Source organism: Passer montanus, unplaced genomic scaffold, assembly GCF_014805655.1.
Source record: "Passer montanus isolate IOZ18808 unplaced genomic scaffold, ASM1480565v1 scaffold13, whole genome shotgun sequence".
Lineage (NCBI taxonomy): Eukaryota > Metazoa > Chordata > Aves > Passeriformes > Passeridae > Passer > Passer montanus.
The window spans coordinates 3,496,607-3,516,563 of NW_024359832.1; the positions used below are offsets into that span (position 1 = coordinate 3,496,607).

At 36.5% G+C, this 19,957-nt stretch overlaps 1 protein-coding gene across 3 annotated transcripts in view; it reads left to right on the forward strand.

The window, feature by feature from the left end:
- Window positions 1-19,957, forward strand: part of CORIN (corin, serine peptidase) — a 120,918-nt gene that overhangs the window by 30,135 nt on the left and 70,826 nt on the right. For all 3 annotated transcript variants that reach the window (XR_005626499.1, XM_039698906.1, XM_039698907.1), the window contains exon 4: window positions 12,254-12,464. Coding sequence is in view for 2 of the 3 variants with exons in the window: in XM_039698906.1 (XP_039554840.1) it covers window positions 12,254-12,464 (211 nt within the window). In the remaining variant the exon portion in view is untranslated. The remainder of the gene's footprint in view (window positions 1-12,253; window positions 12,465-19,957) is intronic.

Genomic DNA, 19,957 nt, shown 5'->3' on the forward strand with positions numbered 1-19,957 from the left:
TTCCACTACTGTTACAGGGAGGGTCCAGCTCACCTTCCTGTTTGGTAGGAAAGAGCAATATGAAAACCACTGTGGGAATAGCTGGACGCAATATGTCACGAGTGGTGCGGAAACAAGAAATTCCATGTCTGTCTATCTCAGCCTTGTGCAGCTCATACTAAAAACATTTTTTCCTGCTGAAGCTGAGGTATCCGGTAACTGCATCCCAAGTCAGTCCATAAACTTGAGTTTCCCTAATCCCCAGTATTTCCAGCAGTGATCTAATAAATAATTTTGTCTTTTAGCTCAATTTGTGTTTAATTACTCATACAAGTTGGAGTAGACTCAGTTGTGTAAGGAGTAACAGCAGCACTGGACCCATGGTAGATTTTTAGGGTATTCTTGTCCTCAAAAATAAAAAAGAATTCGAGATGTTGTTAAAACATCATTTCCTCTTGAACTGAAAATGGTTTTGGTTTCCCATATTGGCACAGAAGAACATAAGCAGTGTCTTAAATATCAAACCAGAAATTTAGCCACTCAAATGTATCTTGGCCTTCAAATGCAAGCATGAATAGACTAATATGGTAACTATTAATTTTGTTGGTGCTTGAGTCCATGTTTGAGATTGTTTTCTCTTCCAGCAGTACAGTGTTTCATTACCTCACTTATACCTAAATTTTCTCCCAAAATTAAAGATAGTGAAAAAGTCTGCCTTAAAATTTGTCAAGTCTCATTTAAAATGGCATTTTTTTTTCACTAGTCAAAAGAATCAGAATTCTGCTTTTCTTCCCTAGAAGAAATTTGAAATTGTATTTGCATTTCGCAGGGCGGAATTAGTAAGCTAAGAGAAACGTGGGTTTTTCACAAAATTCATTATCAAGAACCTGGTTTTCATCAGTTTTACCATTGTTGTTTTTTATGAGTACATGAGCATAGCTTGGAAAGGAAACAGTGAAGTTTCTGACATGTGAAATATATTAGCTGAAATCCAAAGGATTCTTAAAAGCCATTAATTAATATATAGAGCAATTTTTCATTACCATTTATGCTTATAAGGTTAAAAAAAAGCTTGCTGGCTTTTATCACCTGGTGTGTTACTGCTGTCAGGTAACTGCAAGTTTGCCAAAAACTCCAGATGCTTGTATGAAAATTGTAATAATGTTGTCATACATTTACCTCTAGCTAAGCTTGTGATTTCAATTGTTTCTAATAAATTTGTGGCTCATTATTGCAGTTCTTCTGTTTGTAGTTCACCTCTTCAAATTCAGTCTGATGAAACAATGTTCCATGTAAGATATCTAATAGACTTCAAATATTTGTTAGGATTAATATTGCAATAAGTACTGTGAATAATTAACACACCCTCTTTGAAATTCCGTGGATCTTGACTCTTTGGCCTTTCAGTGGTGTGGTTTCCTTTAGAGTGAGAGATTCCCACTTCTACTCAACTTTGGAAATAAAATCAGCTTTGTTCGAGTTTAAATGACGTGTGGATGTGTGTTCCTTTAAAACTTGAAAGAATGGAAGACTTTCAGCTTTATGCCTGTTCTGCATTTATCATGGGTTTTTATACTTTGTTGCTTGCATTTTAAACAGATGTTTGTTGTCAGATTGAATTATGAATTGGCCAAGAGGCTAAGCAAGACATCAAATACTTAGTGAAACTTTCAATGATGGTAACAATGAAGCAAGGGATATCTGAAGATAATTGTTTGAGAGTTGCAGGCACTGGCTTTTGTTTCAGACCCATCAGGTTGTCTGAAACTATTTAAAAAGTATTTGTGTGTCTATTTCAACAAAAAGATTATATTAATTTTTTTTTTCTGTTCTGTATTGTGATTGATCACTTTGTTTCCAAAGGTACACCTTACATCTGGTAGCAGTATGTTATTTTATGATTGATTAAAGTTTATCTGTTCTGCTTCTGCATGGTCTGTTATGGATTATAACACGTAGAGTGCAGCCAGGTGTGGGCACAGATTCATCATTAATATAAAATGGTAAATTCTAAACCTGTATTGAAATATTGGAAGGTCAGAGCGTTGATGCAGCTAAGTGATTTACAGCCACTGTCATCTTTTACAATCATGTGAAATTCAAGAACAACATAATGAGTACCATGGTTTGAAATCATTGTAGAGGTGGGAATTTGAGAAAGTGATAAACAGCCAAATACAGCTAAAGATTAATTTAGCTGTACACAATTAGTACTAATAAGTATTTATCCGTACACAAAATCTGTATTTCTCACCTCTATTATGACTGCTCATTTAAAAAATTGTACTCTCCAGTGAAATAAAGTAGCAGAACTTCACAGCAGAAATTAGGAAAATCTTTTTCACTGGATGGATGGTGCAGAACCCATTGTCTGCAATGGCTGTGGGATCCTTTTCCTTGGGTATTTCCAACACTCAAAGTCATGGATGACAGTGTGCTGGCAGCAACCTCACTTTGGCCAGAAAGTTAGGTGGAGACCTCCAAAGAACTTTTTCTACCAATAGTTCTGTGATTCTAGGGTATAAAAATATTGGGAGTAGAACATGAACTTTTTACATGGTTGAAAAAAAGTTTAACATTACAGCTAGTTTAATGGTATTTAAGATAATGCTAATTTTCATAGGGAAACTTGTCTTTTCTCTCCAATTGACACAGGCAATTAAACAGTGAGCTATAAGAGAGAGCATTGAAGGAATCTATTGATATTTATTAGTGGATTTATTTGAAAGAACAAAATGGACTTTCCATTCTGTGAAAAGCAGTTGAAGTACAAGGATTTAAAAATCTCAGTTTGCACAAGCAACTTGCAGGCATCATGTTCCTAAGATTTAAATACAACCTGAACTGACATATAGTTGTAAGAAACTTAATCATGTTAGGCTCTTAAACATTTTCCTTTTACACACTAAAAAATGGGGTTGTTTTTGACCTCTAATTGCTCAGGCTGAGAAAGTTTGTCAGAAGTCTTCTTTGCTCACACAGCAAAAACATACTGTAACTGGAACATTAAAGAACAACTGCATTAATGTAGTCAGCTAGGCTTGTCTGTGAACAGAAGCATTCAGACTCTAGTGCTGGAAAAGGAATTAGGCCTTCACTGAATATTATAAAAATGTAATGCTTAAAAGGAAATTCCAGTGCTATAAACAGGACAGTCAGTAGCAGTCAGATAAAGAAATGGCCAAGGAAGTTGTATCTCATGTCTTGCAATACATATTTTGCCAAATAGGCTATCAAATTCAGAAAATCTAGGCTGCAGTGTTTCTGGTTAACACAAACAATCTTTTAGAGACAATAACTATGCTATAACAAAACAAGCACATACATCCATCCATCTGAAAATATAGTTGTGGGAATTTCCCATAGGGAAAACAATTTGTTAGACTGATCAGTCTTGGTTAACCAGGGATTTGAAGATCAGCACCCAGATCTAAAACTTCCCCTGTGAATTTCCACATGGGAAACTGCAAGTTGCAAAGCAGTGTGTACTTGCAGTGTTTTGCTTTTCAAGTGTCAGGTGCTGTATTGTGTTCTTAGCTCCTAGACAGATTTTGCAGGAAAGGGTTTGCTGTGTTAGTTTTATCTGAAACTGAGGTGGGTAAAATTATCACTGTGAGATGTACTTGGAAATAAGGTGCCTAATTTCTTACTAAATAGATCAGAGTGGCTGTCCTGGAAAGGTAATTAACCAGAGAGACCTGGACAGCTCAGGCACAGTCTATTTCTATGCTGACCTGTTCATAACCTAAATTATTTTAAGTCTTTTACAAAGCACTGTTTTTTTGTTTTGTTTTGAACATAACAGTATTGGTGCATAATTAAATGTTGTCAATCAAGCTAGCATTTGTTTTCACTTATTGAAAACATGTTTGTTAGAAAAACCCACAGAAAAACCCAACCAAAAACATCTGGATGTCTGCCTGGTTGCAGTGGAGGCTACCATTTTTTATCCCACTTTTTTTTAAAAAAGGCCTATCAAGAGGGGTAAAGTCATGCACATGTTTCAGAAGAATAGCAAAATCCTGTCCAACTTAATGTACCATGGAAAGTAGCCTCTAATGATAAATCTTAAGTGTGAAATTAATTTTAGTATGTGCTTTTTTGTTTAATGGTAGGCTCTTAGAAATATGTTTCCAGTTTCACTAAAGAATTCTGTAATTGGGAAATGACTAATCAAAATACCAGATCTGGAACACAGGCCTGCTTGCAGGGGGGTAAATACTTAGCCTAAGCTTTGGCTCTTTAGCTTACCTGCTCTCAGCTGTGCCTGCCCAAGAGATTAAAGAGGTATGTGCTTCAGCCAGGAAGAGCAGCATCTGGAAGCAACTTGTTGAGAGAAGTGGGGTTCCAAAAAATGAAGTGACTTGATGAAGTGTCCAGCCTTTTGCAATATTCTTTGGTCAAGAGAATAGCTGAGTAAGAATTTAAGACTTGCTCTGAGCAAGAAGTGTCGGGGGCAGACTGGGTGTGGTGTTCCACTCTAAAGCAGCTGGTACATATTGCCTTAAAAAAATAATTATGATAACACTTCACCTCTGATCTAAAATATGAGTTGTATTTCCCTCATGGGTAATCCACTCCCTACCTGGGAGATAATGAATTGTTTTTCTCTTTACTGCAGGTGGTCAGCAGCCTGACCACCTCTCCCTTTGGTACCTTGTGAAGCACAAGGGGGAGTTGACAATCTCTCATTCCTTTCAAATTGTATAATTCATTAGCTGAATGAAATTAAATTCAGAGCAGTTGTTCTCAGTTAGTCCTGGTGCCTGACTTGTGTTTCAGATCCATGGATGGGATTTGCTGTTTGAGTTTGTTTTCCTCTTCCCCACATAAACTGTTATGAGTCAGATGGACTTAATTTAAAGGTTGGTGATACTGACAAAGTGTCACCATTCCCTTTGCTCTGAACCATACAGTACTGCATACTTTTTATGGCATTTGTATGCCATGTCAGTGAGCTGACCCAGCCCTAACACAGGCTAAGTTAGCTCTTGGGTGGTTTGGCACAAAAGTTGTTTCAAAGGAAATGGCAAGCACACATGGTTGAAAGGAAGCAGTATGGCACCATTGCATCAGTTCAATTGTCTTGTGAAATGGTTTTTTTGTTGTGTCAGTTGACTTGAGAAAAGTCATGACCTTCTGTTGGAGACTTATTCAAGAAGTACCTTGCTTCTCTCTTCAGGCTACCAGCACTGTTACCGAGCCCTCAAGAGACAGGAGTTTATCAAATGTCTACCCACATGTAAATGTAACAAACTTACTACTGCTTATATTCAGATTATGTCTTTGTGCTGTAATGAGGCTGTGCACTCCTCTTAAGCCTTTTTTTCAAGACATTACACATTTCATGTGTAAATTGTCTCTGATAATTTCCCAAAGTCAACAGGATCATTTATGCCTAAAATATCACCTAAAATAAAAGCTATTAGTGCTTTTATGTAAGTGCTTCTTAATCCATATTTACATTTTGCAATATACTGTAGAGGATCTCTGTTCTAGCAAATGAGAAATGCTTATTTTTCACAGCTAGAATAGGGGCCTTTTTTTACATTGTTTTCCATCCCTTCATTAATTTTACATTTTGGTAATGGTGGTATTGCTGTTTGCACACACTTCTGCTTTTGTATTATCTACAGACACAGTATTTACCAAGGTTTATTGGCTGTGGTAGCCCTCTGGAATAAGAAATACTGATCAACTCCACAAGGATTTTTCGTTCTTGTCAAGAGAGACTATTAGAAATGGGGACCTTGCTGTTGTTAGTTGTTTGTAATATTGTTCTTTCTCAACCGAGTATGGAGTTCCTTGTCTTTTCCTTCACTTTGTCAGTGCTTAATGGATGCTTTTAGGTATGACCTCTCTATTTCCATGGTGCAACTAGTTTGTTGGTTACAAAGGAAATGAGAACCGTCATGGAAGTGGTGATTCTGTCACCAGTGGGTTTGTTGTTCTATGTTGATAGTACAAATTTCAGTAGAGATAAAGCATCCCCTTATCATTTTAGTGGATTTTTTTAGCAGAGAGCAGGTATAAATGGCAGACAGCAACAAAGCAAACACTGGTGCCTTGATTTCTTTTGGCAAATAACTGTGTGGTAGTAGTTGGCATCAGTTTAGAGAAAGATAGCTGTAGAATATCTTACTTTTGACTAAGTTGCTGTCTTTTAAAATTAGAGATTAATTTTAATCTTGAAACCACAGCTTTTAATGCTATTTTTAAGAAGTTGAATGTATAATAAAGGAATGATTTAGTTCTGTAAGAGGACCTGTGCTTTAGTTGTAAGACAGTGAAACATGTTGCTTGATGTACATCAGTAAAGAAACATTAAGAAACAAATGCTTTTGAACCATGTGATTTGTATTTTATATGCTTCTTACTGACTACAACTTCTTTTATATTCATGGTATCATTATTGAAATTACTCCTATGCAGTTATCATTCAACACTTATTTAATAGAGTTGCAGAAGTGAATTGTGTCTGTCATTCTAGAAGAAGTTTTGAGCTAATCAGAGGCAGTTGACATGTATTTTGTACATGATGTTCCTTTTTAAGCATCAGTTTGAGTGGAAGTTTAAAGTTATTTGTGCAAATGTACCTAAATAAATACAGAATACTGTTTTGATTTTGTGCAAATGTACCTAAATAAATACAGAAGGAATATGTGCAATTGAAGAGAATCCTAGCAGGGACCACAGATGAGTAGAGATTCAGCTTTTCTTCATTCATTGTGTTACTTCAGTTTCTTTCACTCCACTTTCCTTGTCATGAAGAATTTGGAACCTTCTTCATTTGCAGATGTCTCTTTAGCAATGTTTTTATTTTTCCAGTGTTATGGTGGCAATGTGTCTTGGCTCACATTAAATCTCAAGGAGCTACAAACGTCAAGAGAGTGACATCTTTAAAAAGGGAAGGCAACTATTATATAGAACAACACTTGAGCATATGCTAACTTCATTCCTATTCAGACAGCACTTCAGCACATGCTTAAAAGATGCTCTCAGTAGAGAAGTTGTCTAGCATCAAGATTGAAAATCAAAATAAGCAGAAGTTATAGCTTCTAAAAAGTCATTTGGCATGTACCTCCCCTGTTGATTTGAATAGGGTCTGCTGGTGCTCTAAAATTATGAAAAGAAATTGTCCATGGCTGGTTAGTCTGTGGCTAACTTTTATCCCTACATGCCAGGATTTAAAGAGTTTTAAGCAGTTTATTCTATCAGGATCTTGAGAACAGTGCTAAACTTAAGAATTCCCTTAATTAACCATGGTCTGACAGAGAGGTTCTTCAACTTTGCACAAACCTCTCGCTTCTGATTTGAAGCATCCAACTAATGCTTACTAAAGTAGTGCACTTCTGATGAGATAAATGTCTTTTAGAGCTGGATGCCTCATTTTGGATATACAGTGAAAGATGTTAAATCTTGGTATGGCAGTCTCAAATATTGAGTTAGTGATTCAAAAGTTGTAGGAAAATAAAGTTAAGAACAGTCTTTGTATTTATAATGCTTTCGTTAGCATCTGTAACTTTAAATGCATGTAAAACACGTGTGATTCATTTAGATAGACTGAATTTTGGTAGGATGACAAGGCAGTCTGATTAAAACAAGTGTTTAATTTGTTATTTAGATAAAGGTACATTTGCAGTATTTGTGTTCTAAGTGTTACAGCATTCCACGAGGGAAAGAAAAGAAATTGAGGCTCAAGGCACATAAAAGTGTAATGGTTCTTTAGGACTAAGATATAGTCCAAAAAAAGCACCCCAGTCATTATAGATTTAATGACTGAAAGTATATGTATCTAAATAGCTTACACCCTTGTAAGTATTTTTAAAATTCTTGTGTAAATAATTTTCAAAAATCTTACCTAAAGCATAAGCCATTAAGTGCAGAAAAGTTGGAGGAAATCCAAGTAGCAGAAAATAACAAAGCATCACAAGCAAGGTGGGATGTGTTGAAGTGTAAATTGCAGTCTTGATTGAAAGGTAATACGCACTTGTTCTATGTCATAATTGTTAGATCATTTCTGAGATCTTGGGTAGAGGAGAAAGCATATAAATAGGAAATACAATCACACGGGAGGTTATGTTGTATAAACAGTAATTTCCACTGTGTCCAGAATAAGGGAGACTCTGGGGAGGAGACAGCAGGGGTCTCCAATAGATGGGAAGAATCATTCAGGCACTGAAGAGTTGAAATTATCAAAGAAATGAAATGCTTTCGTTGTCTCACTATTTACAATAGCAAATTCAGGACAGATGTCTAAAAGATAAGCATTTTTAGGAGTCTTAAAGGGAAAATATTAAATGAAAGCAGAAGAAAAATGCCAGTAAGAAATGGAGAACAGCTTTAGAAGGGAAGAATCACCCAGCATACACATTCAGCAGCAAAATTATCCATTCTGTCAGGAAAGGGAAGCTGCTTTGAGTTGTGGAAATTGAATTTTCAAGTTAGCATTTGTGTGAAAAAATTGCAGACACTATACTTTATTTGCGAAATGATTGACTTTAACTCACAATACTTAAAGAGAAAACAGTTTGTAGGCTTCCCTGCTGTGTGGATTCCTAAGGATAGATTCTAAGAAAATTATGGAGAAAGCATCTGAAATGCTGTATGAGATAGTCAATCCCAAGTGGACTGTACATGAGAAAATTCATAGCTCGAGAGAGGCCAAGAAAATCTGTCCATCTTCTGTTATAATTGAAATGAATAATGTACCAAGATGTCATAGTAAATAAAAGGAAGTTATAATACATTAATTTTTTTTAAGACAGTAATGAGTTTTGGAAAAAGGTTTTCCTGGAAAAATCAGATGCTAGGTGGGAATACTGTAGTCCTTTCACGTGGAGCAAAAGTCTACAACAAATCAGATACTTACTTATCAACAGGACTATTGTATTTGTGGAGACCCTCATGGCAGGAAGGAATGATGAATCTGACTCCCATGTCCTCAAAAGGCTAATTTATTATTTTATGATACTGTATTATATTAAAGAATACTAAACTATACTATACTAAAGACTACAGAAAGGATGCTTACAGAATGCTAAAAGGATAATAATGAAAACTCGTGACTCTCTCCAGAATCCTGACACAGCTTGGCATTGATTGGCCAATGAGTCAAAATAATTCACACCAGAAACCAATGAAACCATCACCTGTGGGTAAACAATCTCCAAACACATTCCAAAGGAGCACAACACAGGAGAAGCAAATGAGATAATTATTGTTTTCTTTTTTCTCTGAGGCTTCTCAGCTTCCCAGGAGAAAAATCCTGGGTGAAGGGATTTTTGAGAAAATGTGAATGTGACATAGGACAGAGGAGCTACAAAAAGCATTGTATAGGTCCATATGTCTCACACAGGAAATTGTGAAATTAAGAAGAGTGACAACATTTTTTTAAGTACAGGGGAACATGGCCTGTTGGGACTGGTAAAAAATTGATGTGCTGTGGGTAATTCCCCTATCAAGAAACTTGGAAAACGCTGCCATAGGCAAGTTAGACTCAAAGAGTTCACTTTTGTTTTGCTTCTTTTAGTGGGATTCTTAGAAACTTTCAAGACATTTTAGGATTAAAGATATGATTTCTTTCCTCATTGGTAGAACTTTTGCTATGGAAGAGCCAGGTGAATATTGCCAATTTTCCTTGGATTTAAGGAGGCTTTACCAGTGAAATTATGGACTGCAACTGTGCAATTAGTGCTGAGGATGTGCTAGGCTAAGTTCTGTAATGAAGTGGGTGGTGATTGCTGCTGCAAGTTGAGCACAGTTCCATTTTCTGGAAGCTACTTAAAGATGTTCTGTAAAAGTTCCTCTTATTAATAAGATCATTTTCTAATTGAAACTTGCGAAAATTTGACTTGGGATGTGAAAATCAGGCTGTCTGCTTTTCCCTTCAGGCCAGATACTCTTCTCACATACTCTGAGAGCTTTGCATACTTGAGACAGAGGCACGTTTTGCATATCTTCTATAAAAATCCTGTTAAAAATATAGCCTAGCTAGGCTCTAGGCAGGTTTACATTAACTTTAACTGAGACATCATTTAACTGCATTACATTTCATATACGAAGGATCCCAGATGTTTTTTATAGTGCAAAGAAGAAAATGGGTGCATTAAGAATGAAGAGTTACACCAAATTTATTAATTAATTATTTTGAGGGAAGATGTTCTTCTATTTCTCATTAGACAGAAATTAACTCTGCAATTCAAGTATTCCTATCACTTTCAAAGGGCTTTATGTTGCTGGATTTTACACTTTGTGTAAAATCACTGCTTCAGCTGCTGTGAACAGCTCTGATCTTTACCTGCAGTTTCTGCCACTGCACTGCCCCACCCCTTCTCCTCTCTTGGAAAAAATTATTCTTTTGCCAAAAAGCTATTCAATCTGATTATTTGATCCAAGTGAAATAGTTGTTTTTCCCCTCTTCCTCTCCATTCTCCCTGTGCCCACCAAAAAACAACATTGTGGTGCAAGAGAAGAGAGAAAAGGGAAGCTGGCAGGCTAATGTGCAGAGCTAGTTCTTTGCATGAAATAAAAATAAATCTGGAATCAGCAATCACTACTGGGTGAGGAACTATGGCCTTATTATCATTACAGGCATGGCTCGGTTTTTAAAACTAAAAAGAGTGATTAAGCTTAGCTGCAGTTCTAGTTGCTTTTCTTTGGGGCTATGAAAAACTTTGTCTTTTGGGAGAGAAGGTAGGTGGTTGTTTCCAGTCAGCTCAGCCTGCTAGTTCAGTGTATTTTGTGCAGATGCAGGCCGTAGGAACAATTTGAAGAGGAGAATGGGAAAGGGAAAATGTGAGGTTTGAATTAGTTTCAGCAGGACTGAATATGAAACTGTAGACTTGCACTGCAATTGTTGGAGTAGAAAAAAGCACTTTTTACTAGTGCATTTGGCAATTGCTGGTCATAAACAGAAAACTCTTAATTCAGATGAATATCAAAAATGACCTATGTAACTAGGGACGATGCTGTTCTGATCAGCAGTGTTTTCACATGCTGTTATTCCCATTCCCTGCTCTTCTTACCTTCCTGTAGGTATTGCCAAAACTAGTTTATATTCCCCATAATTGCAGCCTTACAGTACCTGAAAGAATGATGGTGAGAGACTATTTATGCTGTTGTCTGTGTGATCATTCTGTTGCAAGGACAGGTCCTGGGTTTAGTATTACAGTAAATGCAGGGCGACCCCCCTGGCCGGGAGAAATGATGAGGCGGACTCCATTGATATCAGAAGGCTAATTAATTACTTTATTATACTATATTATTGTATACTATATTACACTACATCTAAAATGAAACTGCACAAGCACTCAACTGAACAAAATCTCATGACTGTCTCCCGACAGTCCCAAAACACACACATGGATGCAATTGGTCGCCTTGGGTAAGCAATCTGCAGAACACATTCCACATGAGCACAACAAGAGGAGCAGCAGTTGAGATAAGAATTGTTTTTCCTTTCTCTGACGTTCCTCGTTGCGATCCCCGGAAAATATCCTTGTGAAGTTGTGCCTTGCTTTTCATTGTGAAATGTGGCCACATAGTATCTTCTTTGTTTTAAAAGTTATTATGTAATTGCCACAAAATGCCTTCTTCTTAATCATGAATTTTTATTTCATTTTTCTGCTGTCCAGCCAGTGAGTACCACAGAAAGATCAGATAGCTCCAAGGAACTGTACTCTTCTCTGTCAAGACTGTGTCAGTTTTAAAATGTCTAAAGCAGTCCATGCACATGATCTTGGCCAAAAATGTCAGTGCTTCTTGCCACATGCCATGGCAGGGACTATCTTGCAGTTGTGCCTCAGGAGAGACATGATGATCTCGTGAATAATTTTGATGAAATTTCACTTAATGAAATTTCTGCTTGTGAAAGTAGAATGGTAACAAAAAGAGAAACTTTATGGGAACACTAAAGCCAGAGCTGCTTCAGAACCCATTTTTTTCTGTCTGACTTCTATTCTCAGTTGCCATTGAATTTTATTGTATCCAGGCTGTGTCAAAGAGAAATTGGTTTTGTTTTATTTCTATTCCAGTTTTGTACAAAGTCAGAGGATTGTGAAAATAGCTGAAAGCTTATTTGGTCTTCCAAGCTGAGCTTCTCTGGTGTAATTTTTGTCTTATTTTTTGACAGTATTATGATAGCATTATGGAATGTAATGATACCTGTGAGATACCAGCATTGTTTATATATTATATATACTGACTGTTCAGTTCAATACGTGCTCTTCAGTGGTCATACTATTGTTCTAAATACACTGTTTTGATTTCACAGGTGCCTGCAGAAATATCACCAACAGCCAGTGCCAAATGCTGCCATATAACTACACCACTGTAACTTCAGTTCTTTCCATTGTCAAAAGTATTGAAATGGAAAAGTTCCTGAAGTTCTTCAGTTACCTCAATCGTCTCAACTGCTATCAGCACATCATGCTGTTTGGCTGCAGTCTCGCTCTTCCTGAGTGCATCAGTGACGGTGATGACAGGTATTTGGGAATGAAAATCCATCAGTGACTAGAGCCAATTGTGGTAAAATACTCTCTGTCTAATCAGACAAGGGAAGATCCAAACTAAGCCTATGACCTCATGGCAAAATTCCTGTCTGTCAAAGCTATTGACAACATTTCTACATTGATAAGCTGACTGTAATAGAGCTCTTTTAGAAATATGTTGCCACTGTGTAAACTAAAATTGTGATACTGGGGCAGTCAGGCTTATTTTCCTAAAGAAGCCTGTCCAGAGTTCTACCTAATTTCTCCAATCTGGCTATGCCAGAATGGAATGTTTTGTAACAACAATAATGCCTTGGATATGTAAAGTATTGTCATAGATGGGATGGCAGTTTGTTAAACTTCAAATTTGTTCAGTCATTTCCTTCAGCAAAGTTAATATTTTAAATATATTTTTTGGTATTAAATTAGCAGGATATGTTCAGGGTGACATAAACTATTCTGGAAGTTCAAGGAGCATATATTTTTCTGCATTTACATAATTTCATAACATTAGTATAATCTGCATGCACTTTTAAATTGAGTTTGATTTGAAATAGGATCAGTGAGTTTAGCAGAGCTAAAATCAAAACATGACACAAAAAGGGGAAAAGGAATATTTTTTAAATATACATACACAATCTTTGATGTTCTGGAGGGGGAAAGAGAGAGGAGCATCAGATCTGCAAAAAGTAGTTATTACCATCTTCCCTTCCCTTCTCAACCCAGCCCCTTCCCTGCCTTCCCCCCATAACTCATGTCAGTGAGATCTAGAGAAAAGCATATAACATAGTAGGGGAAGTTACTTTGTATATGCTGAGTGCAAATACCAAAAATGAAAGAGACAAGCCCGTGTTAGGTCTGTTGAATAAGGGAATCCAGTTAGCAGAAAGATACTGAAGCAGAAGAGACTGTGGAAAGCCTCTGGAGGTAACGAGTGCAGATATGTCCATATGCTGTAGTGCTTTTTGGGGGGGACTGTGGTTGTCTAGAACATACAGTATGACAAAACATCCACTCATGTTGTGAGCAGCTGTTGCTGGCTTCATCATTATTTCCTGCCGTCAGTTACAGCTGGTTCATTCTAGCGTCAGCGGTTCTATATCTGATCATCACTTTGCATTTGTTGTTCTCTCTGTGCTTTGTGAAGCAATTGTCCCTAATGTATGTAAAGCTTAATGTGACAAATGTTGTTTACACAGTGTGGAAGAGATGAAGCTCCTGTGATGCCTAGATGTCTATTCTTAGGTGTTGTTGAGAGTCTGTTGGCAGCTTGCAGCCATGGGAGCAATAATTGTGACAGGGCGTTACAAGAAGGAACAAGAGGGAAAGTTACAAGCACTAATCTTTGGCATCCAGTGAGCTGTCATTACATAGCTTTTCTCTGATATTTAAACTTGTGTCTGTTTTGCATTTATTTTTCATGTATTTATAGACATTGTTTTCGTTAACACTTGAAGGAGATGAAGTTTCTAGGCAGAGAGCATATTCAGTGTTTGTGTAGTTAGGTACAGGGAGCTCTGAAAACTGCCACAATACTATTGCTCTTCAGAAATGTTCTTCTGTATCTTACTGCAGTGAAACCATGTGTGACGTTAAAATACAGTAACTTTAAAAGCTGTATTTCATTTCAGCAACTGGATATAAAAATCAGCTAGCCCTGCTCTTTTAAGAAAATACATAAAGTACATACTACTTTCCAGTACAGAAAAAGTTCAAAATACAACTAAAACCTGTGTGAAAATGGAAAATGGAAATTTCCAGTGCAGCAAGGCTTTTTTTGCATGCTTACCCATAATTTTTGTAGTAAGGGACTGCTTAAATAAAGGTGTTATGCAACTTTCTCATTTTTGAGTGGATGGATGAGGTCTTTCCAATATGACTTTAAAAACAGCCTTAAAAAACCCTGTCCTACCACAGTCCATCAGCACTGCTAAGAAAACATGAAAACTAATACCAGTGGTAGAAGAACACATTAGACTAGATGTGCTGAGCTAATGACATCTAGAACATTCCCAGCAGTAACTTTGTCCTTTTGGGTAGTAATAGTCTGTATCCTCTGACCACCACAAGCAACACTGGTACTTTGTTGTAAGAGAGATCTATCCTCAGAGCTATTGGTTATGATTCATGATTTAATCTAGTGAATTGTCCCTCAGCACTGAAAGACACTAAGAGTGGGCCAAAGGTTAGTTACTACAATGTAGTGGAGGTTTATTTATAGCAATTCACATGCATTGGATTCCACAGTTCAAGAAGGCAATAAAAGTTAACCTGCAATGTTTTCAGATTTCAAAAGGAAAAAAAAAGATGTATTTTAAAGCCGAAATTAATGTAAAATTTAAAGATTCAGAATCATTAGAGAAATTTTTAGTGGGTCAGCCTATTACTGCATAATGCAAGCAAACTCATTGCATGATGCTTTCTAATATTTCTTGCACTCTATCAAAAAATCAAATTTCATCAAAAGACTTGGAAAAATAGGCAGGCTATATAAGATCCTGAAGGCCCATGTACATGGCTTATTTTGACCTTTTATGCTGGGAATAAATGTAAGTAAATGTGAAGCTTATGATTCTCATACTCCTGTGCTGTCATGCTGCCTTTAAAACAGAAATAATATCTTGAGTACTTACATTAGTCCTCTTTGTAGAAGTATATTGTAAAGTTGAGGAAATGTCTTCCATTGAGAGATCCTCTGTCTCCTATCTTTGGAAATCAAATTTAATTTAGGCTAGAAAGTAGTATTAGGGCAATGCAAATTAGAAAGTATAATATGCTCCCAAGCTAAAATTCCAATGCACCTTGCATTTCTCTACATTTTTACTCACTATGCTTTTTTCATATCAGATATCTTTGAAAACAGAGTTGTGAGGTGGCTTGTCTTCAGCTGAGGCTCAAAGAGTCCTTTGGAGATCATGGCTTTTTATGCTGGATGCTGTACAAACATGCACTGAGGGGCAGCCTCCTGCCTGCAGATAGCCCACATGAAGAAAACAAGTAAAGGCTAGGAAGAGAAAGTAATGCTGGCACATCAATGGCTGGGGAAGCCAAAACTGAGCAAGAAATGTGCAGTAGAGCAGAGAACTACTGTAACACTTATGGCCTGTATTTTAGGCACAACATTATTTTTCATCTTGATTAAACTCTGAAAATTAATTTCACTTGTTTATTCACTTTGCATGTGATCTGATGCATAGTGAATGTATGGTAAAACTCTCTGCCATAATTCAACCATTTTTTCCTCCCTCCTTTAGATTAATTCTAAAGGGCAAGACAAGGCAATGAAGGGAAAATACTTTGATTTTCTAATTCTTTCCTGGAAAGAAGTTTCTCATGTAAATAACTATATGCAACATATTTTACTGTGCTGTAGTAGCTATGCTACACAGAGCAATAACTAGGTAAAGACTTGTAGAAAGCCAAGGAGCTCAGAATAGGTCAACATGGTTGGAATGGGAGAAATTATCTAATGAAAATTAGGTTAATATTAAATAGGTTCTAAGAAGCTGTGAATAGTTTGTGTGCAGTCAAATGTTCTTTGAAGAGCTGCTGATATGACTCATAGTGGCAAATTCGATTCTGTGCTTTTTTCTCGTTGATTGTCTTAATCTTTTTTTCTGTAATTAGTAAAAAGGAAAAACCAAATAGTATGATTTTCACTGTGGGCCTAAAATAGGATGAAATATGAGGTCCAAAAAACAAATCCAGAAATATGTGTGGTGTCTTCTATTAAAAGTTGTCAAGAGTTCAAAACAATTTCATTCATGGTCTGTTAGAAAATGGAAAGGAATCAATCTTCATTGGGTAATAGATGTCTGTCATGTTTAGTATAATCCATGAATGAGACCAGTGGTGTGGTTATTTCCTTTTTCCTGTTTTTGTGAACTTCACTTGAAAATTATCCATGTTCTTTGTTTCTCCTGTTGACAGTGAAATTAATTATATTTTATCACTGTTATAACAGCTAAACTTATTAAATTGTAAGATGTTATTAAAAACCTAGATTTTAGAGTTAGTTGAGGCTTTTGAAGTGTTTAGGAGAAAAAGCTGACTGGTCACATGGGTCTTGTTCACACAGGTCATGAGAATTTTTGTTTTAAGGCTTCGAACAGGAACCTATCAGCATACATTTGAATCAAGACCTATTACACAAAGTCCATAGGGGGTTTAGTTGTGTATGAATGATGTATGGATATGTATGAGTTTGTATAGGCAATCCTCCACTGGCATGCTTCAATTTTGTTTTAATCCATGTGATTTTGGCAACAAAAGCAGGTAAATATGCTGAGACAAAATAGCAGCTGCTAGGACATCTGAGCAAATGATCTCGTAGGTAGTCTGAGACCCAGTTTTTATGCTTTTTTATAGTGCACCTGTGTGGAGATGTCAAATTATAGTTGCACAGGGAACTTCGCCATTCTACAGCTTTTAAGAAATATTTAAATTTTATGCATATATGAAGTTAGCTTCAGAGTAATTTTTGAAGCAAAGGTATTGAGAAACCCTCTTGGAAGGACATTTAGAATCCTCTCTCATAAACCTATCAGAGATGCTTTCATTGAAATTGGTGGTATTTACTTTTAAACATTAAGCTACTGCACTGACAGTGACAATCACTTGCCAAGTCTCCAAGGAATTAGGTGGGACAATTTTCTCCTACCACTGTGTTGTCTGTTCGTGTTCTTCTCATGACTCCATTCAGTGTAGTTCTTGCCAGGACCCAGGCACATGGAGTGGAGGCTTCTTTCAGATGCTTATAAGTGGCTACCAGTTGTTTCCTGGGTTTGCAGTCCTGTCTTTCACATCCTGTGGGAGTTGCTTTATCCTCTTAATACACTTCCTTTTAGATGGTGCCTCTTTAGCCTAAGGAATTTAACATGACTCACACAGGCTATTCCAGATGTAGTTCTGGCAATAGTTGTTTGCCAAGGAGATACAGAAGTTTAGAATCTTCAATTCAAAATAAAGCAGAAGTGATGTTCAGTGGGTGATTTATATATACAATGTTTGAAATCGCATGTCTTTTGTTTTAAATGTTGCCATGACGTGGCTTGCAGCCCTTCAGAATCCAGCAGACTAATTGTGTGACAAAACCCAACACTGTTGTAAAATCTGTCTTTGGATATAACCGAGTCATAATCCGGTCTTCAGTTTTTAAATCTGGGTATGGTCCTTTTAAGTGCAGTTGTGACTTGAACCGCACAACCTTGGAGGTCCAGCTAATGAAAAACATGAATAGTCAAATCCTGTCAAAAAAGAACAAATTAGAGAGTGTGATAATGTTGCAAACGCTTGCCCACATAAATAATGTTCTCTGCTAGTTTTTTTTGGGGTTTTTTTTGTGTCTTGTTATTGTTGATTTAAAGCATCCTCCTAAGGGAATTGATGAAGTGTTACTGTTTAGCAGAAAAACTGAGGAATACAGAGGGTCTGTGTTATTTGAGAAAGCCTAGTACACCAAAACAAATGTATAACTTTTTCATTAATGTTTTCCTTTCTACCAGTTAATAACCTTCCAATAAATGTAATTTAACCAGTAGTTATAGTAATTATTTTATGGTGTAATTTTTTTATAAGCAAAATGTTGAGGATAGAGTTGCTAATGGCAGATAGTCAAGATGTTGTGAGAAACATTTTGTAAGGCTTTATGCAATGTCAGTACTCAATGTCAGCTCCAGTCTATCATCAAATTGATAGCACACTAATTCAAGGTGAAGTAGAACTAATTTAAAGCAACAAGAAAGTGAAATGGTTGAGAGGTGTAATGCATTGGGGAGGGTTTCAAACTAGCAAAACTGTCTGTTGAAGGGATCTGTAAAATAGCACTAGATAGTTCCTGTGTACTTCTAGAAGTGTTTATGTGCAGTAACAGATGTCATGTGCAAATCAAGCCATGATTGAAAAGTCATTGTTGAATGAATTTCTAAATGTAAGGAGACAGTGAATAAAATCAGGGTGACTTGAAATGGAAAATTGAATAGGTAATAGATAGATACATAGATCAAAGCAAATCTACACTATGCAGATCCAGAAAGTGATAATATATCTGCACAGAAAAAGGATCAAGAAGAAAATAAATCCTCAAGCCCCAATTCCTGCTCTAAGGAAAGATAATTTTTCAAAAACCTAAATTTTATTTCTGCTGTCCTATGAGTATAACATGGTCTTCATGAGACATGAGTGAGGTTTTTGGTTAAGAAACAACTGGTTTACAGTCTGACTTCAAAGAAGGGAATGCTCACATTTCTCTGAAGTATTGGAGCAGACTATCTTGCCAAGACATAAATGAAGAAACGGCAGTCAAAAAATAACGTTTCTAGAGATATGCCTTTCTTCTCAGTGCAGCCTGTATTGTTCATAAATAATTTCATAGTTAATCAGTTATATTGATAATATTGTCTGTTATTCATACAGCAGAAAACAATGTGCTAATGAGAAGATTATGGTTTATACTGTCCCTGAGAACTCACACCATGAAGTCAAGATGCCATATTTGTCACCTTAGGAGCCACTACCTCTTTTTCCTAACCTGAAATAGTAGGAAGGTGACAAATACAAAGTTTGCTTTTGGAAGGAATGCTAGGGAGAACATTAATAATGGAGTGGCATGGGCCAAAATGCCTATATTTAAAGTTGAAAAATGTATCTTAGAGGACCCTTTCTCAAGATATGTAAGTCTTTGAGTGGAAAAAAGCAAAGAAAAAAGCACCATTTAACTTTTTTTTTTTTTGAATGCCTAAATAATACCCTGGGCAAAAAAACAGAAGTTAAAAATGAGTTGCTTATGAAAAAGCACTCTGTAATCACCAAAAGTGCTCAAATATTTAAGCATTGAAACTTGAAATTTATTTGGTAAGTTGCTCTAATAAGTACTAAGTGCTTCCTTGTGGCTGTTAGAAGAGGGAGATAAGGGAATTAGAAGAAAAAAAGTCCTTACCTTAGGGGAACATCTGTTTGTAAAGTTTATGTACCTGTGGATATGCCTATGGAACTTAATCACCAATTCTAGCTTACACATCTGAAAAATCATGGGAGTCTCTGAAAGCATCTCTGTAACTGTCATGGCTTGGCTGCTGTGGGTGGACCTAAAAGTCCCAATAGCTAGGAATGGTATTGGATCTAGGTACAGGGCCTGAAGTTAACTCTGTGGTGCCAGTTCTTTTACACAGATGCAGTGGTGGGAAGGACAAACCAGGGACAAAATATAGGGGAAAAGGACAGAGAGGTAGGATGCTGGAAAGAATGTGTTTTCCACATTCAGAGAACTGTCCCTTCCCTGCCCATAAACTGTTTAAAATTACTGGTGTGTATAATTTGTCAATAAGTCAACATAATGAAAGAGGGGATTAACTAAGAAATTAATTGAAAAAAAAGTTAGAAAAGTAATGTAGAAGTATAGGCAATGGCATCCTGCATTGGCCAGAATTATGTGTGTCGTCCAGTGTGTGTGAAGCCAGCTTTTGCCATAGCAGGCAGCATCAAAACTT